General features: G+C 48.5%; 1 protein-coding gene and 1 pseudogene across 1 annotated transcript in view; one reads left to right on the top strand and one right to left on the bottom strand.

Annotated features, from left to right (window-relative positions):
- NOS1 (nitric oxide synthase 1) overlaps positions 1 to 23,504 on the top strand; it is a 99,179-nt gene that overhangs the window by 72,701 nt on the left and 2,974 nt on the right. The window contains exons 17-26 of the mRNA XM_039868257.1: positions 967 to 1,083; positions 4,565 to 4,739; positions 7,713 to 7,851; positions 8,298 to 8,376; positions 14,500 to 14,693; positions 16,152 to 16,321; positions 18,623 to 18,833; positions 19,482 to 19,569; positions 20,879 to 21,000; positions 22,072 to 22,220. Coding sequence (XP_039724191.1) covers positions 967 to 1,083; positions 4,565 to 4,739; positions 7,713 to 7,851; positions 8,298 to 8,376; positions 14,500 to 14,693; positions 16,152 to 16,321; positions 18,623 to 18,833; positions 19,482 to 19,569; positions 20,879 to 21,000; positions 22,072 to 22,220 — 1,444 coding nt within the window. The remainder of the gene's footprint in view (positions 1 to 966; positions 1,084 to 4,564; positions 4,740 to 7,712; positions 7,852 to 8,297; positions 8,377 to 14,499; positions 14,694 to 16,151; positions 16,322 to 18,622; positions 18,834 to 19,481; positions 19,570 to 20,878; positions 21,001 to 22,071; positions 22,221 to 23,504) is intronic.
- Positions 11,809 to 11,927, bottom strand: LOC120606899 (uncharacterized; annotated as a pseudogene).

Below are 23,504 nucleotides of genomic sequence, written 5' to 3'. Positions count from 1 at the left end.
ATGTTTTGTTTTTGCCTTGTCTGAGAATGAAACTTACCACTTTGAGAGAAAGACTGGAACGCTGGATATTTTGTTTCAGTCTCAAGGCTCCTGAGCTTCGAATACTGAAGCTTAAGACTTCCTTCCCCTTCAAAGCGATTCAATAAGAAATCCAATCTCTCTTCATGCCGCATGTCAGCGCTGAACATTTTTCACGTTGACTCGGAGTGTGGAATGTGGCAGACCCTAGAAATGTCTAAGGATTATAACTTCATGGAGAGTATTGAATGGGGTAGTCCAGCACCACCCAATAAATGACGTAAATGTTATATCTGTGCCTTCCGATACGGCATGTGGCTATTGAGCACTTGACATATGGCTACTGCAAGTGAGGAAAAGAATTTTTCATTATATTTAATCTGAATTAATTTAAATTTAAACAGACGCACGTAGCCAGTGGCTACCACAGTGGACAACACGAGTCTAGATCCTGCTGTTCAAAATGAGGGCAGGGGACTAGCAGCATCAGCATCTCCTGGGAGTTTATTAGAAACGCGGAATCTCAGGCTGTGTTTCTAATCTACTGAATCAGGATCTGCATTTTAATCATGTCCTGGGCTGATGTTTAGGCACATTAAAATTTGGGAAGCATGAAGCATGGTGTCTGATGGGTAGGGGGTGGTCTGTTCTATCCCTGACTTCTTGCCAATTAAATCATTTTGACTGTTGGGGTCTCAAGTTTCCTGAGTGGAGTGTGGTCACAGACCTTTTGAACACAGGAAGCGTCAAGCCCACATGGCTAGCTGTCATTGTGGTGGGTGAGGGTAAGTTGATACATTCTAGAAGAGACTGTGGGAGTATTCTGATCTAACTCAATACACAAGAGAAGGTCCTGGAAGCAGGACTGGTCATTTGAAGATCCTTTGTGGGGCTGACCTCAGGAGGGAGCTCCAAGCTAGAGCTCATTACTCTCTTTCCTCTTGACAGGAGCTACAAGGTCAGGTTCAATAGCGTTTCCTCATATTCCGACGCCCGCAAATCATCCGGCAATGGGCCGGACCTCAGAGACAACTTTGAGAGCGCTGGACCCCTGGCAAATGTGAGGTGAGCAAGGGGCTTGGGCACTTGGGACGTGGAAGGCTCTGGGGCAACTGGACTTAGTTGCAAAGTGGGCTCTTTGTTGGGGGGGCTGTCTCCCTCCCGTGTCCATCCATCCCTCCAACAACCAGGTACACCCCGGCTGCCCCTGACTCCTCTTTCTATACATACACCCTCAGAGCCCCCATCACCCACGTTTCACTCCATCACACACATTTCACTCCAAAATCAGCACGTCATTTGTGATAAAGGATGCTGACCCCTAGAAATGACTCAATAAGCTGCCCTTCCCACGTGATATGTTTTGCACTTAATAGAAGCTTCTGGAGACACCCTGCCATGACCTGGATGCACATCAAAATCACCTGGAGATATTTGTAATAACCAATAACCAATCCTCACCTCCAAGGATTCTGGTATCATCGGTCTAGAATTGGGCCCAAGCACTGTTTTTTTTTCTTTAATTTCTCTGACTGACTCTAATATATACTGGCTTCACCTCTTGTTTTCCAAAGCATAGTCACATGCCATGAGATGATTTTAGGTAGTAAGTGGACGACTATTTTGTATTTCGATAGCTGTGTATATCAGTTTAATGGCTATTTGGAAGGAAATAAAATCAGACGTCAAGCCCTTAGTTTCACAGATATTGGTCAAGATGAGGCTGATCTCAGCAGAGTATCCAGGCCTGGCCACAGATCTCTCAGACTTTCACAAACTGAACCTCTTCTACACCTGCTCAGGGCAGTGCTTACATGATACAGAGCACAGCGTTCTTAGATATCGAAGGACTGTGTCTATGAGTACGCTTTTCAAGAGACTTAATTTTTAAGAAGTTTTAGGTTCATAGCAAAATTGAGGGGAAAGTACAAAGATTTTTCATATACGCTCTGCTCCCACTGTCCCTGACACACCCACGAAAACGGCCACCTCTGCCATCAACATGTGCAACCGATGAACCCACACGGACACGTGACAGTCACACACAGTCCATAGTGTACATCAGGGTTCACTCTCGGCGTCGTACGTTTAATAGGTTTTGCCATCAGCACATTTTTTTAGCTTGACGTTGGAATATCAGTTCTCTAATTTGACAGACTCATTTTTCCCTTTTTAAGTCTACCACGGCTTAGAGCAGATAGTGATGAGCCGCAGCCTGCGGGCCAAACCCAGCCTGGCCACTGTATACTTTTATATAAACCATGAGCTAAGAATGGTTTTTACAGATGAACATTTGCAATTCACTACTTTTAAGCCCCAAATAAGCCAAATGGTATCCCCCCGAAAAAGTTACATTGTCATTAGTAGAAATATATTACTAAAAAAGTGTATTCGACTATAACTATTATAACTATTCTTATCATTATTATTATAGTATTTTTAACTTTGTCAAAAAATGCACGGCAATTTGTTTTCTTTCTTGTTGTATAAGTAGCTGTATAATAGCTTTGATTTTGCTTCTTCGAGGGCCTACAAGCCTAAAAATATTTGCTATCTAGCCCCATATATAGTAAGTTTGCCAACTCCTGGTTTCGAGGTTTCAAATAGGAATTCTAAAGCCATAAGGTGAACATTGTGATGGAAACGTGAATCTAGGAAGTGACTATGATGCGGGTCTTCTGGTGCAACGGGCAGCATATTCATGAATTAATCACCTGAACCATCCGTTAGTGAACACTAGTGGGCTTGATGAGCACAAATAAAAAGCAAGTTAAATAATACTAATAAGTAACTAATGCCATTGGGGATAGTCGTGTATGGCTGATGTGACGAAGTTAACGAAGGTTTGGGGAGCGACGCCTTGACCATATGGCATGACTAGTGCTAGGGGTTTCCAAAGACGCTTAGGCTAAGGGCACCCCTCAAACGTCCACTCCTGGTCACCAGTTCTCTCTACCCATCAGGCTGCTGTCCTTTGAGGAAAAGGTGAAGAATCCAGGTCCATGGAGATAATAGATGAAAGACCGATGGGGGAAAGGCTGCCTAGTCCCACATACTTTCCTTGGAAAGGCTCTGGAACCCCGGGTTGGGGAGCGGGGAGGAAGAGGGCCGGAAAGAAGAGGAAAGTGAGATGAGAAACCATGACCGTGGATTTGAAAAGAGTGGTCATTAATCTATGTTAACCTTCACGGGATCTGAGAGACACTTGGACTCATCTCGAGTTCAGTCTCCAATGACAGAGTCCCTTCCCAACTTCCCCCATCTTTTCCTCAGCCCCCATTTCACCATCTTGACCCCCTTATCCTAAAAAGAGCCAGATCCTGTATGGAGGAGGTTAAAAAGCTTCACTCCTTGGCCCGAGAGGACAGCAGAGTGCTGTGACCCGGGAAGGAAGTAGGGAGGGTGTTCTTGTCCCACTTGAGAACCTGCCACTCCGATCCCCATGAGGCTGAGAACTACGGCCAGGACCGAAAGTTCTGGAAGTGTGACATCAAGTGTCTGTGAGACACCGTGACCTAGCAAAAGGGGCCGTGTAGGACACAGCCCTCCACTTCCCATGCTTCAAAGCGGCCCCGCCTCGATGTAGAGAAAGTTTTTACTAACTTGGCCCCATCGATTCGAACACCGACATTTTCTTGGTGCTGGTTTGTGAGGCATATTAATTTTACAGACATTGCAAGGGGTGGAGCCATGTTTACAAATCTTTCATTCCTTTTTAGAAGAACCTGTTTGTGCACCAGCATTTGATGAGTTAACAACAGGTCCTCCTGACCTCACTAATGCTGGTCCCTGGGGGCCTCTGAGTTGTAGTTTTCATTATCTTTGTACTTAAAACTGATCTAGTTTGATAGAATTACAAAACTTATAGAATTCAAGCCTTTCGATAATGTAGACTAATTTCCTCAATGAGTCCAGCTTAGAAAGAGACACACAAGAAATAGCCGATCATTCTGGACCATGGCTTTCCCCAACCCGTCCTGCTTAGGACGGCCTCCCAGGTTTAAGATGGCCTTCCCCAGGTGTGCTCGGGGTTGCCTGACCACCGGGAGCTAAATGCAGTCCTTCTGGAGATACCAGATGTGTCAGTCTGCTTGGACAGCCATAACAAAATATCACAGACTCGTTGGCTTCAGCAACAGAAGTGTATTTTCTCACAGTTCTGCAGGTACAAGCCCAAGATCAAGGTGTTAATAGGACTGGTTTCTGATAAGGCCTCTCTTTCCGACTTTCAGACAGCCACCTTCCTGCTGTGTCATCACGTGGCCTTTCCACTGGGCACGTGGAGAGAGTGTGTGAGAGAGAGAGTCTCTAGTGTCTCTCCCTCTTCTTATAAGGGCACCAGACCCATTGGATTAGGGCCCTAATGCTATGACCTCATTTAACCTCAGTTTCCACCTTAAAGGCTCCGTCTCTGAATACAGTCATGTTGGAGTTAGGGCTTCAGCATTTAAACTTTGGGGGGAACATAGTTCTGCCTGTAGCACCAGGTACCCCCCCAAAACCCCCACAGTCCCCTAGCATGGACTTTCTGTTGTCTTCTTGGCAGGTTCTCAGTGTTCGGCCTTGGCTCACGGGCATACCCTCACTTCTGCGCCTTCGGACACGCCGTAGACACCCTCCTGGAAGAGCTGGGAGGAGAGAGGATCCTGAAGATGAGAGAGGGGGACGAGCTCTGTGGGCAGGAAGAGGCTTTCAGGACCTGGGCCAAGAAGGTCTTCAAGGTAACCATCTGCCCAGCTCTCATACTAGGGGGAGAAGTCATCTCCCACAACCCACGAAGACAGAGTACCTAAGCCATCAGAAATAAAAGAAATTTGAGAGCTGCCCTGGTACTTCCGTCAGGTGTCCAGCCAGATGAGTGTGAGTGGTCTCAAAGCACGCATTCTCCACCCTAAATCCAACCTCCTGCATTATAGTCTATAAAAAAATTATAGAGTCTTGGAATTTCAGGGCTGGAAGGAATCCAGCTCTCACTCACGTATGGTAGGCAAGTAGATCAAACACACAGAGTGAGTTAACCAAACCAGGGGCCGTACCTCAGCCTGGAACTCAGATCCCACCAATTTGTCTACTTTGACAAGCTATTCCTCTTATGCTAGATTGGCACCAACCAGTATGGTAGCCATGAGCCACATGCGACTATTTACGTGTAAAAGTAAACTAATTCACATTAAGTATGATGAATGGATAAATGAAATGTAGCATGTTCATACGATGGAATAACATCCAGCCATGAAAAGGAATAAAGTACTGAGCATGCTCCAACATGGGTGAACCTTGAAAACGTGGCGCTAAGTGAAAGAAGCCAGGCAGAAGAGACTGAATATTATATTATTCCATTTTATGAAATGTGCAGAATAGACAAATCTGTAGAGACAGGAAGTAGATTCGCAGCTGGGGGGAGCGGAAGTCAGAGTTGCTGCTAATGGGTGCGGGGTTTCTCTGGGGTCATGAAAATCTTCTGAAAGTGGACAATGGAGTGGATGCACTACCTTGTAAATACACAAAAATCCCCAGAACTGTCCGTTTTTAAATGGTGAAATTTCCTGTTGTGTGAATGATCTCTTCCCACTCTCTCTGTGCGTAACAATATATTAGCTCTATAGCAAATATAGTTAACGCATATGTCAATTCTATGTTACTGTATTATAACATTATATGTTATTCTGTATTATATGTTTATAAATTAAATTGTGGAGTCTTGGAATTTCAGGGCTGGAAGGAAATTTCAGGGCTGAAAAGTCCCATTTCCCTGCAGCATGAGCCACATTTCACGTGCTCAGTAGCCACAAGTGCTTGGTGGTTACCATGTTAGAGAGCACAGAACACATCCATCATGATGGAACCTCCAATCATACAGCACTATTCTGGACATGAGGTCACAAGAGAACAAATAAATAATGGCCTTCCGTTAGCCATGTGGGGCATGATGCAGTTGTTCACCCCGGGAAAAACAAAAAAAGCAATGAACGCGGACCCACCTACCCCTGCTCCTTCCTTGGCCTTAGAATCCATTCTCATGGACAGCCCCAAGAGAAAGGGGACTATGCGACCTTCTGTCATTCAGTTGACACTTTTCATCCTAAAAGCAAAGGCAGGCAGAGAGCACAGGGAGAGACTGAGGCCCCTGAGCTATAAAGATATCTATGTAGAAAGGCGGTGTCAATAAGCCGGTTCCTGCATCTCTTCCTAGACAAGAATAGAGATAACTTGGGTTTTTTTCTTTACACACCTCAAGACAACTGCACAGTTCTTGACTTCAGTCAGCCAGCTTTGAGCATCCCAGAAGCAGAGCCTTTAGCTATCACAGCTCCCCGACCCTCCCATCCCACGCCTGGTCCTGGTAACCACTACTCTACTTTCTGTCTCCAGATTCGTCTATTCTAGATATTTTATATGATCGGGATCATATGATATGTGGTCTCTTGTAACTGGAGTTGTTCATTTTAGTATCATGTTCTCAGGGTTCGCCCTGTAGCACGTGTCAATACTTCTTTTCTTTTTCTCCATTTTTAAATATTTCTTTATTTTATAATAATTTAAGATATATAAAACAGTAGCAAGGATGTTCCCTTCGCCCATTTTGCCCCGCTGTTAACATAACCATGGTTCGATTGTCAAACTGAGAACACATACAATATATTATTTAAGCTACAGGCTTTATTTGGGTTTCACCAGCGTTCCCACTAATGCCCCTTTTCTGTTTCAACATCAAATCCAGGATACCATATTGCATTAAGTCCAGGATACCATATTGCATTAAGTCTTTCATCTCCTAGGCTGTGTGTCTCAGTCTTTCCTTTTTAGAGTGGGGCTATGGGTTTCGGGGAAGAACATCACAGAAGTGAGGTGTCCTCGTCACATCATACCAGGGGTCACAGAGTCAACACGACTTATTTTGGAGATGTTAACCATGATCTCAATAAAGGTGCATTCCTTTTCATGGCCAAATAATATTCCATCATATGGATATACCATAATTTGTTTATAATACATCAGTTGATAAACATTTTAATTGTCTGAAAATCAACACCAGGCCAAAAAATAGTAAAAGCTATCCTCGATAACCTTTCGAATTATCCAAGGCTTTTATCTCAAAAAATAATTCTGAACAGTAATTCTTAGGATTAGTAAAGTTACACAGCTTATGAATTTGGCAAAGAAAAAATGAAAAAGAAAGAAATCAAAAGAAAAATGTATAAGGTATCCAGATATTCAATATGTTCTGCCTTTATCATAATTTTTAAAATCTTTAGAGGAAAATGAATAGGAAATTCTAAAGTATTTACTTTCTTGTTGAATATTAGGCCTCTTCACATGCTGGTTTCAGGAATAAGTGACAGCGTTCTGAATTAAATGTAGGTTAGGTCCTCAAATCAGTAATAATTGTAATATGTCCCGCACATCGAAGGCACTCAAAAAATATATGATGGATTAGTAGATAGATCAATGAATGCGTAGGTGGTATTTGCGTGGATGGGTGGGTGGGCGGGTGGGTAAGTGGAACAAGGGAAGGAGGGAGCAAGAGATGGATGGATGAATAGATGGTAGGTGGGTGGATGGATGGATGGATGGATGCATGAAAGGATGGATGCATGAAAGGATGGATGGAAGGAAGGAAAGATGGGCAGACGCAGGGACTTGGAGTCCCTCTTGGCTGAAGGAGGTCACTGAAAGCCTCATGTGCGCCACAGGCAGCCTGTGACGTGTTCTGCGTGGGGGATGACGTCAACATTGAGAAGGCGAACAACTCTCTCATCAGCAATGATCGCAGCTGGAAGAGGAACAAGTTCCGCCTCACCTATGTGGCCGAAGCTCCAGAACTTACACAAGGTACCTGTCTCCCCCAGCCCGGGGAGGCATACATGACGGTAGGGGGGAACAGAAAGACAAGTTCTCAAGCACCTAAGAGGTGCTCGGAGAAAGTGGGTTTAATCGCTTTAGTCTCCCTTTAAGACAATCCTCCCAAAATAAATACACCACTGCTGCTCCATGCTCAGTAAAGCATGCGTAGAAGTGTCTCTCTCCAGCAGAGTGGCACGTTACCCCGAACCACCCCCTCTCAGCTAAGTTCAGCCAGATTCACTTTGTGTTCTGCATTATCCACAACCACGCCGGATCCACCCCAAACAATGCCTGCCTGACCTCTTCTCTGTTGTCTGCTCGCTTTACTCCACAAGACGGTGGAAGCGTGAGTCGAGTGTCACTAGAAGCTGAAGGCTTTTTACTGACACCTGTTTAACCCCGTCTCAGGAAGACTGTGGTTTTTCTCCCCACAGGTCTATCCAATGTCCACAAAAAGCGGGTCTCGGCCGCTCGTCTCCTCAGCCGTCAAAACCTTCAGAGTCCTAAATCCAGGTAGGGCTACCTTGTTCACTCAGATTACCCACCTCTGCTCCAGGTGCCCCCACAAAGAGGGAGGGGTCCTTTTGACTCCAAAGACTGGCTTCCTGTTACCCTCCCAAGGGCCACCGAGACCCTTCGCTGCTTTGTAGCCTCTCGGTTTCCTGCTTTCCCCTTGCCAAGCTCCAACCTGCAGCGACAGAGAGAGGAGAGGGTGGTTGGTGGTCATTTTGGGAAGAGGAAAGAGAATGGCCTTATAAGGAAATTTTAGCACAGACCATATGCCCTTGTAGAACTGCTCATTGTGCTGCGGCATCTTATTCAGAAATCACTAATCCAGGCATTTCCTCCTTGCTTGTGATCCTTCTCTGGAGACCTGAAAAAATGGCTACCCAGACTCTGCAGAGATTCCTTTAGAATGGCAGGAGGCTCATTACTGCACAAAACAGCCCCACTCTGTGTTTCGAAGTCCTAATTATGTTAGAAATTATCTGACTGTTGCTTAGAACCAAAGCATACTTTGGTTCCCAGCACTTCATTTCAATTCCAGTAACACTCCCCAGTGACACCCCAGACAAACTCGGTTCTTCCAGCTGAGAGACTTGCAAAGAGCCCAGGACTTTGTCCTGGATCCTGATTCCTTCCGATCATTCTTCCTAAAACGTGGTTTCCCAAGCCTTTTGCTTTAGTGAAAGGACACACCATGTCATGCTGGGAAGGACATTCTCAGACCTGGTCACAATGCCATGGAGGCTCTGTGACCACTGCCAAGCACCCCTGATCTGAACACGACGCACCGATGTTGCCCGAGGTTGCAGGCCTTGTTCTAAGGGCCATGCTGTTCCCCTGTTAGGCTTATATTTTGCTACTCTTAGATATCAAGTCTTTTCAGAATGAGCCAGCCAGGTCTGTCCATCCCTCCACTTGTACAAGTTTGGTAACTCTGATGAAGCTCTTTGCATTGGTCCCTGTTGAATGGAATCTTTGTCACTTTGCAGTTACAGGCCATGAATCTTTTGAAATCTCGATTCTTTGTGTGGCGTAGGACAAAGCGTGGGCTCTCGAGTGGACGGCCTTGGGTTCTGACCCCAGCTCTGCCATGCAACAGCTGTGAGACCTCGGGCAAGTCCCTCGAGTCCTCTAAGCCCCTGTCTCCTTACCTAAAATGAGAATGGTGGCTATAAGGATTACCGATGTTTATCCAGTTCTTTCTGTGTTCCAAGCACCATTTGGAGTCCACTCTGTGCAGGATCTCTCATAATTCTGACAAGCCCAGGAAGTAGGTAGCATTATCCTCCACATTTTAAATATGAGAAACGACCATTAGAAAATGCAAGTTACTTTGCCAAGGTCACACGGACTTGGTGTCTCTGACTCCAAAGTAAATATGCCGAATGCCTATACGCGTGGCCTCCACGGCATTGCAAGGCTGATGTGAGTATTACAGATGGTGTACACGGAGCAACAGCATATCCTATGTCCCCGTCACTATGCCTTCTCCAGCCCAGCTTCATACATCTGCAAATTTAGTGTGCATGCTTTCTGATGTGGACTTCAAGACTTCGAACAAGCGACCAGCAGGATGAAGTCCCAGGGCTTCTGCCTTCTCTCCTAGATCCTCAAACATTAAAGGAATGGCTTGGGGAATGGAGCCCTCTGAATAACTAGTTAAATGCAATATTCAGAACATAACAATCTCTGATATAGAGAAGGACTCTGCATGTGAAATATTAAGCATCTTACTTTTTCCATTTCCGTCCTGTGGAAAGGTATGACTTAAGTAGCGTTATAAGAAAAAGCACTAAGAATGTCCTGAAAATTTCTTTCAGCAACAAACTGTAAAAGACCAGATCACAAAAAAAAATGAATCCCTAAGCTGTAGTACATGAAAAGCAAGTGGATTTGCAAATGTTTTGATGCTAAGTTGGAACAAAGTCCCAGAATGACCCCTCTCGAATGACCCCTCTCCTGCCTCTGGAAAAGGCAGCTGACTCTATGCCAAATGACTTACAAGAGAATATTTCAGCAAGGTCAGGAACTGGAAGACAGTATGGATTAGCACAAAAATGATCAAATTGTGTCTAGGTGTTTATCTCTTTAAAAGCATACTCTGTAGCACTACCTTTTTTCAGGCTTACTACCATTTCCAGCTTCATAAGGGCTTTTTTTTTTTTTTTTAATGATAATTGAGTAAAAAAGCATGACACTCTACTTCATTTTCTCCTGCCCAAGGCCGCGGTCGGGCTGTCTGATGCAGGAAGCCATAAGCAAGATATCATAAATCACCCCACTAGAGACCCTTAACTGCAAGCAAAGTGTTTAGGAGGGAGTAAACAGCCTTTTGAGGGTGGTCCTTGCAAACCTCAGAGAGAACAGTGACTGCAGTCACTGCCAAGCCAGGAAATAGATTTTCTAATGTATTAACGCCAATTAGCAAACAATACAGGAGAGAGTGTAATGGAGCGCTAATGGGTGCGGTGCAGAAATAAGTCCTAGAAGTCAGACGGAGGAGGGAAAATGCAGGGTAGGCGTTAGATAGGCCAGTGAGAAAGGAGGAGGGACATCTAGAAAGAGAGTGGCAGGAATGAAAAAGTGCAGGAGGGGCCTGAGCACGGGTCCCTCTTGGAGAATGGCAGGACCTTACCACAGAGAGTTCTTAGCGCGCGAACTCTCGGTTTCCAGTTCCCCTCGGATAAACTGCCCCTCTCCAGCCTTCGCTGTCTCAACAGAGGACATCAATATTTGGCTTAAGCCGAAACCTCGAGTCTCCTCCTCACCACCTCTCACACTGCACATCCGGCTCTCAGCTGCCGCCTTGAGCAAAGCCATGGTCATCTCTGGTCTGCATTAGACACCTAAGCCGTCTGTCTCCTAGTATTTTGGGCTTTGCTCTCAAAGATCTAGTTTCTAAACAGGCATCCAGAGGAATCTTTTAAAGACCTAAAGGGAAGCCTGTCACTCCACAGCTTCACACCCTCCAACGGTTTCCCATGAGACTCGGAAACCTCCAAAGTCCTCGCCGTGACGGGCCCTGACAAGGTCCTCATGCGTTGGCCTCTGCCCGGCTCTCTGACCCTCCTTTTCCCATCGCTCTCCGAACACTCCAGCCTCCTTTCTCTTCCTTGACCGTGCCACGCTATTTCCTGCCTCAGGGCCTTGGCATGCGCCGCTCCCCCTTTCAGGAACTCTTCCCCCGGATCTTTGCATATCTACTTCCTTCTCATTGCTTAGGTCTCTGCTCGAATGTCAAATCACCAGAGAGGCCACCCTGACCCTCCTGTATGATGGTCTCTCAGCCCACCGCTCCCAACCCATCCCCACCCACCCATCCATGTCACGGGCCCCATCTGAGATCTTTTTTTTTTTTTGTAGGCGAGGCCATCCTTGGTTGACCTCACAGATTGCAAGGACCTTGTCAGCTTACAATCCCTTATTTTTTATTTTTTATGCCTACAGCACCTGGTCTTCCTAGGTGGTCTCCCATCCAACTACTAACCAGGCCTGACCCTGCTTAGCTTCTGAGATCAGACGGGATCGGGCTTGTTCAGGGTGGCATGGCCGTAGACCCTGTCTGAGATCTTTGTAAGTTACTTCTCAATGAGAATGGGGCACTTTGTTGTCTTTATCCATCACTCTCTCACCCTAGAACAGAGCCTGATACCCAATATAAATTCGTTGAATGAATGAACTTTATGAACTGCTCATGACAGACCATGTTTACCCTCTTCTTCAAAAAATCAACATTAGCTCTTTTTTTTTTTTCATTTAATGATGGACGTTAGCAGACTGTTCTTTCATCTGGGAACCTGTCATTGAACCACTGCCAAGTGCACGCACACACGTGTGTGTGTGTTATGCTTCTGCGAGCGGATATAAATACATTGCAAGCAGGGAGCAGTGGAGAAGCCCCAAATCTATCCCCAAGACTGCCCTTTCTTCCTCCCTTAATACTTTCAATAATCCATTTGTGTCCCAAGCTTTAAAGAGAGAGAAAGAGACAGAGACAGAGAGAGAATGAAAATCCTATGCTTAGAAACCCCCAACAGAACTGAGATTTAGGACAGTCAGACTCCAGGCTAGTGCTGCCCACCAGGATACAGCTTCTTGCAAAGCCGAAGGACCAACCCATCCAGGTACCATGCAGGTACCCCGGATCATGCAGCCATTCATTGCTGGGGTTCTCAGTGAGCCATATTTGGTCAGTGACTTGCAAAGTCCCCTTGGCTGAATTCGTAGCACAGGCAGAGCCAGGACTCACCTTCTAGCTAACCTGCCAGGTACACCCCCGTTCCCGCCCCTTATCTGCCTGACCACCTTCTGCCATGTTCGAGAGGACTTGGGGGAAGTTGCTGGGAACGTGAGCCAGCTCAGCAAGTCCGGGTCCTCTGCATTTCTATTTTGTACTGGCCAAAAGAATAGAGGCAAAATATACTTCTGAAAGGAATCGTGATCGTGGAGAAAGTGAGAATTGATTGGCGGGCCCTTCCAAAGGCTTCCTGTGGTTGGCGCAGGAGGCTCCCAAATGAGCAGCCCCACAGCGCCCCCTGCTGGCTATCGGCCTCCTCTCATGCCCTTCCTGGAGCCAGCAGGGGGCGATGATGTCTGCTCTCCAGGAACCGAGATTGGTGTGAGCTCGGAGCAGAATGGGTCTGGCAAGTCCACATAATTGATAAAATTAGTACCCCAGAGAGGACAAAATCTGCCCAAGGAAGGAGAGTGGGATTCCAGACCCTAACACCCCCCACTCACAATTTCAGTCACCAAGTTCCCCGCCATTTTAAGGACGAGAGAGCCTTGCTTCAGGAAAACACTTGACGCCCCAAAAAGTAAATATGCCAGCACAGTTCTTTTTAATAACGGTGGCTATTTTCATCTCAGAAGGGTTCTTGGTTGTGCCAAAAACTCTCTTAAATCATGAGTCCCGTTGGTCTAGTCCAGTGTTATTTACGTGCCACGGAAAATGTAGAAACTTCATGTTAAATATCAAGTGTCTATCAGCCGAAAACCAGTTGGCAGTGAAGCAAAGGCAGATCTGAAGTGCAAACGGAACCCGAAGTGTACAAAAGATTTGATTTACCAGAGCGGAATCAAACCCAGCGTGCTCAGGTATTGTGTGAAACGCAGTGGCTGTACGAAAACTTTTGAAAGGACCGGAATAACCATAGTCTGAGAATTCATTCTGGAAGCCGTTCGCTTAGCACAGGCCTCCTGCACTTGGAATACAAAAGTCAGGGCGAAAGGGCATGACCCGGCAGGCGTTAATAAGCTCCTGGGGGGACTGCGTCCTCAGGCCTCTCAACTGTACACGGTTGGTGCGTTTGTGTATGACAGAAACCCAAGCTTAAGGCCAAGTCCTTTTCTCTTTTCCATGAAAATATGAAGACCCCGCTTGCAAAAGGGTGTGGAGCTAGGAGAGGTGGAATTTCACAAACTGGGGACATCCCTGGCTCCAATGGGGGGATGGTTGCCGAGACAACCCTGATTGGTACGGAGAGCAGAGCCTGTTCCAGCAGCCGGGAGACGGAGGCTCCTTCAATCAACAAACATTTCCTGAGCACCTACTATGTGCCGTGCACTGTCCTAGGTGCCAGGAATAGAGCAGCGGACAAAACAGACAAGCTCTCTGCCCTCTAGAGTTTATGTTGTCTGGGGACCAGGGTGGGGCAGGCAGGGGAGACAGACCACAGGCTAGCTAACAAAGCAGCTGGTCAGACGATGGTGCCTGCTGTGGAGAAAAGGGAAGTAAGGAAGAGAGAAAAGCCAAGAGGTCTGAGGACTGGACCCTAGGGGTCTCCCGTGCCCAGAATTAAGGGTGATGAGAAGGAACCAGCAAAGGAGGCTGAGCCAGGGACAGCCAGAGGGACGATCAGGCGAGCCCAGCGTGCCAGAATCCACGAGGAGAAGGAAATGGGCTGCATCCACGATCTCGATGAGTCCTGGGAACTGGCTGTTGGGTCTCCAAGGAGAAGCTCATTGCTAAAAGCTATGGTGTGGATGGCGGAGACGGAAGTCTGGTCACCGTGGGCCCCAAGGAGAATGGAAGGAGGGAACTTGCAGCCACAGGACAGACAAAGGAGCCAAGAAAGGGGACAGAGGCTGATGGCCCTTATCCGATCATTCCCCTGTCCTTCCCTCTAGCCGATCCACCATCTTCGTGCGTCTCCACACCAATGGGAATCAGGAGCTGCAGTACCAGCCTGGGGACCACCTGGGTGTCTTCCCTGGCAATCACGAGGACCTCGTGAACGCCTTGATCGAGCGGCTGGAGGACGCGCCCCCTGTCAACCAGCTGGTGAAGGTGGAGCTGCTGGAGGAGCGGACCACAGCTTTGGGTAATTACGGCACACAGGGCACCCCGCTCTGGCACCTCCCAAGGCCCCTTCCCTTCTCTAGAGAGTTCCAGAGGCAGTGGGTGTCTGGGGAAGAGGAGACCCATTCTTCTTCCCAGTCGCCAATCCAGGTAAGAGAATGGAGCTCTGTCACCTCTGGCTTAAGAGACGTAACACTCCCCATTGCTCTTGGCTGAATGACCCTGGCTCGCTGGCTCTCCATGGTGCCCGGACATCCATGGTTCATCGCAGGGAAGGGGCTCTACCTGCCTTCATCAGCTAGAAGCTCCCTTCCTTTGTCGTTGCCACCCCACTGCACACTGAGGAAAGAGCCACCGAACTTGACCCTGCCTCCTCCGAGAGTCAGAAGGCACTACACGAAGCCCGGTGGTCAACCAGGAATTGAACCACACATTTCTGACCTCATTATGTCAAGTTCCGACCTGTTTCAGGGACCATTCTTGACATTCCCTTTGAAGAACTTTCAAAGGCAAATGGGTCTCAGTGCAGATGGGTCATCTCAGTAAGTGCGGGTGACTTCAGGGCTCAGGTACAAGGAACAGCAGTGACCTTGCATGGCAGCCCATGGTACAGTGACATAGCACCTTTACAAAGGAGCTAGGATATAAGGTCAGGGCAGAATGTGAAAACAGTGTGTCGTCAAAGCCCTCTTGAAAATCCCTTAGGAGGGTACCATTCTGGAGAGACACACCTCGTAACAAATCCAACCCAGCCGGTTCTCACTCCATGTTGGAACTGTGCATTCTTATCTTGGGTTGAGTCCCTGATGGAGAGGCTTTTGTTTAGGGCTTATGCGGGATGAAAAGTACACAGGGGCAGCACAGCGGAGTCATTAGCACAAGGTCTAGAGCCAGACTGCCTGACTCCGCGCTTATGGGCTGTGTAACCTTGGGCAAATTCCTTAACCTCTCTGTGCTTCCATTTTCCTCAATTGCAAAATGCAGATGATAATAGCACCTACCACCTAAGATCGTGGTGAGTTTGGGGAGATGAGAAGGATTATATGAGTTAAGAATATAGAGTGCTGAGAATAGTACTTTCCAAGTAGAAAGTACCAGATAAGTGTTAACCACGTTTGTAATTTTAAACACTGGAATCCCACTCAAAGGACTGAGAGGCTGACACCATGAGAGGACAGACAGAGCCAAAATAGATGCATAGCTCACGCTCAGATGGTGGCTCACTGTGTAGAATGCCAGGGGACTGTCGCATGCTGTTTTCATATTTGTTTATGTGTTAATTTTTAGACTAGGTTGCTCAATTGATCTTGGATACCTGCTCCTTGCACACGTGAGATGATCACGCAGTACCCAGGACCCTGCGTATAGGTGTGCGATGTGGAAGATGGAGAGCTGAGGGGTTGTTTGGCTCTCTCCCAGCCCCTCAGAGCTCAAACTCTCCTCCCCCAACCCTCCTGTAACCTCCAGTGTGCCTCCACAGGTGTTATCAGTAACTGGACGGACGAGCTCCGCCTCCCGCCCTGCACCATCTTCCAGGCCTTCAAGTACTACTTGGACATCACCACACCCCCGACGCCACTGCAGCTGCAGCAGTTTGCCTCCCTGGCCACCAGTGAGAAAGAGAAGCAGCGTCTGCTGGTCCTCAGCAAGGTGGGTCCCTGGCCTCCTACTGCAAACTCAGGGGAGAGTTGTGTGGTTCTTACAACAGCTTTCCAGCAGATGGCAGCCTCGAGCAAGGAGTGCCACGCTGGCTAGTCCAGTGGGGCTGTTCCTGACCAACCCCTCTTATTCTAAGGCCTCACAGAATGAGCGACCTCATTGAATCTGAGTTCTTTGGCCACAGTAGAAATGGCTATTTCTCCTTCCTTTAGAACCCTTAAGCTTCCATTAGTTCCACATTAGCCAATGCTTAGAAGAAAGAGACACAGAGAATCCCACGGTGCCCTGTTTTACAGAGAAACCTTTTCTGATACAGAGAAACAGTAGTTAGGACTTTAAGTTCAAGGAAGCATCTGATGGTAAAGTGAACCAAACAAACACAGCTTCTACCACCCTTGCTTAGACACCAAGGGCTCGCCTTCCCGCAGCTACTGCAAAGCCTTACTCAGCTTGCTCAGCTCCAAATCCCACCTGGGAAGACTAAACAGACTTCTCCCAGAGGGGTCTTCCTCCCGCCGAGCAAACCACCAGCAGGGGATGGTTTCGCTTTCTTCTGCTGTCCAGGAGAGATGGTCAGCGAGGAAAAGGCTAACTCAAGGAGCGTGTATTATTTAGAAATAGGAGAATAAACAGCAAAAGAAACACTTAAAGAGTTGCAAGTGTTTACCTCTGGGGAGCTGGAAACAGATTGGAGAGGTAGAACAGCAGAGCATCTACGTTTCATCATAAGCTGTGCAGAATTATTTAACTTTTAAACTGTACCTGCGTAACTTCAATTTAAATTTTTGTAATTAATGGGAGGGGGATGGCTGATATGAAGAGGAACCAGAGCTTGCACTGTTTGTGTGGGGTGATTTAAAGTAGGACTTGATGTAAGTCTATGGATTAGTTCGTTTCTTCCAAAAAGCACCAACCCCAAGGTGAGATTAAAGGAACGAGGATTTTTATTAGAGGAAACACCTGCGTGAGAGAACCTGGGAAGGACGTCAGATAAGGCTGGGAGAACCGTCGGACCTCAAAAACAGTCTGACCCCAAGTGAAGGAGAGGAAGGAAGGCTCAATGGAAGTGTCCAGGGCTGCACATGCAGTCTAAGGAGGGACCAACAGGTGACAGGTGATCCTGTCAGTTTCAGGCGATGTCAGTTTCAGAGGCTAGCTGCTGGGGATCTTGACCAATGCACCCCTGTAGCTGGGAGTCGATGAGGCTGGGAGACACATCCTCAACGATACCAAACCCTGTCAATAAAGCAAGGACGGCCTTTAGGGACATGGGAAAAGGCTTTGTTAGAAATGCGCTTATCATGGGCTTTACCCCTCCGCAAAATCTGAGCCTCTAGAAGCAATAAGGGACTGCCCAGGGCCACTTCTGAGATGTAGGAAAAATAACTCCAGAGCCCTATTGAGTTTCTTTTTGTTCCCAGCTGGGTTTTCACAGCTGGGTTTTGCTGTCAGCACACCCACCCCCCGCCACACATGCCCCCCTCCAACCCCGTAATCTGTTACTTCCTGGCTATCATTTATCATTTAACTATGCTCTCTGCAAGTGCACCTCCAGCCTTGCAAACCCACAGATCGCGAGCCTACATTCTGTACCTGCAAGTCATCACCCCCTTCTCAGTGTGTGTCTCTCTTGACCTTTGTATAGGGCAGGAGTGTGTGATGGTGAGGCGCCCAGATTCCGGGGCCAGACTGCCTGGGGCAGGCTCAGCGCACTTTTTCCATAAAGGACCAGGCAGTAAATAGTTTAGGCTCCCGGTCCATTTGGTCTGTCGCAACTGTCCACCTCTGCATCTATCTGTAGCACAACAGCGTAAACAATTCATGAGTGAGTGGGTGTAGCTGGTTCCAACCCGACTTTATGTATGGACACTGAAATTTGAATTTTATATCAGATTCTTGTGTCATGAAGTAGTACTCTTCTTTGGATTTCCACCGCCCACCCCCATCCCCCTTGCCCAACCATTTAAACATACAAAGCAGGTGGTGAGCCAGGTTTGGCTCGCGGCCTGAAGTTTGCCACCTCCTGACCTAGATTCAAAACCCAGAATCACCACCTCATAGCCACAGGGCCTCTGCATCCTTCAGCTGCCTCATCTATAAAACGAAGATAACAGTCATACTTATTTCATAAGGTCCCGGCGAGAATTAAAACCTGGTACAGAATCGATACTACATAAGTGTTGACCATGGTTATTTTTATTTGCCTTCTTCCCCAGACCTCCTCAAGCTCTCCTTGGAAATTCGTACCAGGAACTAGGCTCAAGCTTCCCTCTGTCCCTCTCCTTGACACAGGGCTTGCAGGAGTACGAGGAATGGAAATGGGGCAAGAACCCCACCATCGTGGAGGTGCTGGAGGAGTTCCGGTCCATCCAGATGCCCACCACGCTGCTCCTGACCCAGCTGTCCCTGTTGCAGCCTCGCTACTACTCCATCAGCTCCTCGCCTGACATGTACCCCGATGAGGTGCACCTGACCGTGGCCATCGTCTCCTACCGCACCCGAGGTGGGCACAGGTGCTGGGAGAGCCTCTGAGTCTGTGTTTCTCCCCACAGGGGCCTCTGCAGGTCTGCCCAATCCCACACCCGTGGGCGGAGACCCTCTCCCAAACCAGAAAAGTGGAGGGAAGAAGCAGAGCGATTGTCCCCTTAAGTAGTGCCAGCTCTGTGCAGAAGTAGGAAGGAGATGAGTCATGCATTACCCCTAAAGCTTGAGGACCTGCGTATTCCCTTCCTCCCCTTACACCCCCCAAGACAGCAGCTAGAGCAAGCCGCCATCACCCATTTCCTTGGAGGCGGGAAGCTGTCTGCTGTAGGATATCTAGCTGGTTGTAGGTCTGTCAGATAACTCGACAATTTTCTCCCATACCTGAAGCCTCGTTGATAAAGCAATTAAAATGCATGGTGCCGGAGAGGGCTCTGACACTGGGATCCCAGCAGGCCACCAAGAGTATATTGACCAAAGGCTTTTCAGTGGGCAGGATTTGAATCTGACCCACCCCTACCCAACAGACCCTTGGGCACTTTCAGACACAAGCTCACCACTAGCTATACCATTTCCTCTTATCCCTCAGAGGACTAAAAGGGGTGGGAGGCCAATGACAGGGAAGCCTGGGGACAGTGGGTGAGCCAGACCACCTTGGTTCTTCCCCTAGATGGAGAAGGACCAATTCACCACGGCGTGTGCTCCTCCTGGCTCAACCGGATACAGTCTGACGAAGTGGTCCCCTGTTTCGTGAGAGGGTGAGTGGCAAATGAAGAGAAACGAGCAGCCATCCCAAATCTGCATATTGCTGTCCTGAGTTGGGGTGGGTGGACCAGCCCAAAACATTCTAGGGAAGTAGCTGAGTCAGATGGGATCAAGATCAATGTTCTGCATCCTTCCACATTGTTAAGGAAACCAGCTCATGAGACAGAATGTAGCAGAAGCTAAGGAAGTTCTCTACTCAATGTCAGGTCAACGTGACATATGTATCAAGTGCAAGTCCTGTGTTAGATGCTGGGGCTACAGTAAGCCAACCAGGCTAATGCAGTCTCAGCCTTCGTGGACTTTGCAAACTAAGGGAAGTTCTATCCAAATTCTGTCGGACACCGCATCTGTCCCCAGCTTCTCAGAGATGGGAAAAATCCAAACACCTGCTCTCGGCCTCATCAAGCAAAGCCTCTCAAATTCAGTTTTAAAGGATATTCCTACCTATAGTTAACAATGCTGTGTTGTGCACTTAAAAATTTATCAAGAGGGTAGATTTCATGTTAAGTGTTCTTATCACAATCAGCCAAATAAAAAATATAACTTAAAAAAATAAATATAAAATAATTAAAGGATACGACTGAGCTTAGTTAGGCTTACTGTAGGTGCCTGTGTTGTCAATCGGTAACTTCTTCACCTGAGCAGTGGCCTTGGCCAGCCATTTTTCTCAGCCTCTGAAGGTAGAACGTTCATAGGGTGGTCCACATACCATCAGGGGAGCTTCAAAAATACAGCCTTGGTGCCAAACTTACTCCTTGCCTAGAAATCCACACCTGTTTTGACACTCCCAGATGATTCTTTTATACCTGGAAGTCTGTGACTCCCTGAGCGTACGAGATCTCATAGACGCTTAAATCAGTGGTCCTCAGCCGAGGGTACCTTTGTCCCCAGGGGACATTTAGCAATGTCCAGAAGATGTTCCTGGCACCTGATGGGGGTTGGAGGCCAGGAGCATCACTCAATGTCCCACGAACACACAGAACAGCCTCCATGACAGGGAAGTAAGTATGCAGCCCCGAACAAAAGGAGGGCCGAGGTATGGAAACCCTGAGTTAAATCGGTCTCAAGGCCTTTTGGGGCTCAGCACAGCAAGGGGGATACCTGAGAAGTGGAGTGATAGCCAGACTCTAAGGACCTCCTCTTTGGGGTCTCCCACCCTACTACAAGGGCACATGGCCCAGGGTGAAGAGCCACAGTCCTGCTGTAGTTGTACCCAAGACAGCCACCTGGTCTACCTGAGACCCAACCGTTCCTGATCACACTGAACTCAGCAAACCCTCTGACTCTCTCTTCTTTGGACAGAGCACCCAGCTTCCACCTGCCCCGAAATCCCCAAGTGCCCTGCATCCTGGTCGGCCCCGGCACTGGCATTGCCCCTTTTCGAAGCTTCTGGCAGCAACGGCAGTTCGATATCCAACACAAAGGTGGGTCGCGGTCCCATGGCCACGTGGCTTCCCCACCGTGGACCCTGGGAGGCCCCCCTGTGTCTCAGAAGCCCCGAAATGTACTGGCGGTCTCTCTCTACTGCATCACTGCCAGGGAAGGGGTGGGGATGGGCGCTGTACTGACCTGACCCGTGGCATAATTCAAAGGACTTGTCCAAACAATTCTTCCACTCAGCTTATCTGAGGGCCTGAGAGTCCCTGACCCCTTGCTGCAATTCAAAGGACCTGTTCAAACACATCTTCCACTCGGCTTATCCCAGGGCCTAAAATTCCACATTTCTGTGACCATTAAGATAGGATCCCTTCTGAAAATTCAAGCAGCCCTCAAAGGGGTAAGCACGAAGCCTTATCGAATGGATGTGTGTTTACGGGATTCTCAGACTCTTAATCAAGGGCAGGCTTTGCTGTGTGAGGGACACGCAAATCAGCTGTGGGAGGAGAGAGAAAAAGAAACCCACAGTGACAGCCATGCATTAACCAAGGATTTACCGAGCATCTAATAAATGCCACACATTCTCGTAAGCGCTAGATGCATAGCGATGACCGAGACAGAAACAACTTGAAAAAACAAAAACAAAAACCCTGCCCTGTGGAACGGTCATTCTAGGGGAATGGCTAACTTGTATAAAGTATTCGCTAGGTACCAGGCACAGTTCTAATGTCTGACGCTCATTTCTCACGATAACCCTGTGAGGTCGTTGCTGTTTTGTAAGTGGAGAAAGGGAGACAGACAAAGTTAAGTAAGTTAGTTGCTCATTGTCACACACAGCGGGGACCTGAACCCAGGCAGTGGACCTGCAAAGTCTGGAGTTTTAGCCCTGGCCGCGAGGGCCGGAGGAAAGGCAGACCCAGAGAAGACAGATCTGAACACACGTTACCGACTTCCCTCAGAGAGAGAGTGAGAGCGTGTGTGTGTGAAACGTGTGTGCAAGTCCTGCCATGTTCACGTCCCTCGATGCATGGCACCCACCGAGGTCCCCAGCACCACCAGCCGCACCCCCGACTCAGGGATCAGAGCCTTCGGTGACATGACATCTTCCCGGTCCCCAGGAATGAGCCCTTGCCCCATGGTCCTGGTCTTTGGGTGCCGGCAATCCAAGATGGATCACATCTACAGGGAAGAGACCCTACAGGCCAGGGACACAGGCGTCTTCAGAGAACTGTACGCGGCCTACTCCCGCGAGCCAGACAAACCAAAGGTAACCCCGGCGCTCCGCTCCGCGCGGCCGCCCAGCGCGCACACGCACGCGCGTCCCCTCCCAGATACGCCCTCGCCGGTTCTGAAGCCTCCTCTGTGAAACCTCTCTGTGTGTCAGGGAGCATGGAGCCTGAAAATATCAACTGAAAATATTTAGCAGCCCATATTATATGATGCCGCTTATATGACATATCCAGAAGAGCCGAATCCATGGAGACAGGAAGCAGAGTCGTGGTTGCCAGGGTCTGGGCAGGGAGGGGAGGAGGAGTGATCGCCAATGGGGTGGGTCTGACGCCTCAGCTGGGCTGGGGAAAAGGTTCTGGACCTCGATAGTGCTGATGGCTGCCCAACACTGTGATGCACTTAACGCCCCTGAACCGTACACTTTGAAATGGTTAAACGGCACATTTTATGTGACGTGTATTTAGTCACAATAAGGGCATTTTTCATGTGAATTTAAAAGAATATTTAACAGCCCATCAGAAGCCCTGCCGGTCAGAATGGACACAGGCCACAGGTTTGGGGCATGCTCCTACTGGATCTTGGGGAGGCCGGGGGCAGGGGGGGGAGTGATTCAAGGAAAGGAACCAGGACGACTGGGTGGGAAGCACTCAAAAGGTCTGGGCAGTGGCTGTTTGACAACTGGGGTAGAAGGACATCAACATTTTGACAGCCATGCCAGGACCTAGCAGCTGAATGTCAGCCTCACCTGGGAGGGAGTTTCCAGGACAACTGGACAGATTCCCTGGAGGCCGTTTGTCCTGGTGGCCACCCTTGTGCCCCCCTCGTATGTCCTCAGCCCTCTTCTTAGTCCAGCTATTGCTGCAGCAGCTGGCCTTGCACAGGTAGAACCAGCCAGCCCCTCAGCCGGCCCCATCTCTTGCTGTCTCTGCCTGGGGCTTCTCTGGTACCCCAGCATAAGATGCCTGCAGCCTGCATTAAGAACCCTGTCCTACAAGTGTACGGGCATTCACATCCTAGGGGTGACCACTGATTATCAGAGGAGCAAGCAGAGATTCCCCCCTTATGTCCCTCCAGGGGATGCTTCTGGGGTGTGTTCTACACGGCCCCCCTAGAAGGTCCTCAGCAGAGTTGAGGTCCAAGGTGGAGAGCAGCTCATTCACATGGCCTCAGGTTGGCTGTCCCCGCTCCCTGACTCCACACTTCCCAGTCCCCTGGGATCACCTCGGGAACTGCCCTACCTGCCACAAGCTCCCGTGTCAGGCTCCGCTCCCTGGAGGAGAGTGAGCGACACAGGAGCGTCACCCAGCCTGGCGCCTTCTCC

This window comes from Pteropus medius, unplaced genomic scaffold (assembly GCF_902729225.1).
Source record: "Pteropus medius unplaced genomic scaffold, Ma_sr-lr_union100, whole genome shotgun sequence".
Lineage (NCBI taxonomy): Eukaryota > Metazoa > Chordata > Mammalia > Chiroptera > Pteropodidae > Pteropus > Pteropus medius.
This window is presented reverse-complemented; position numbering and strand designations above follow the sequence as displayed.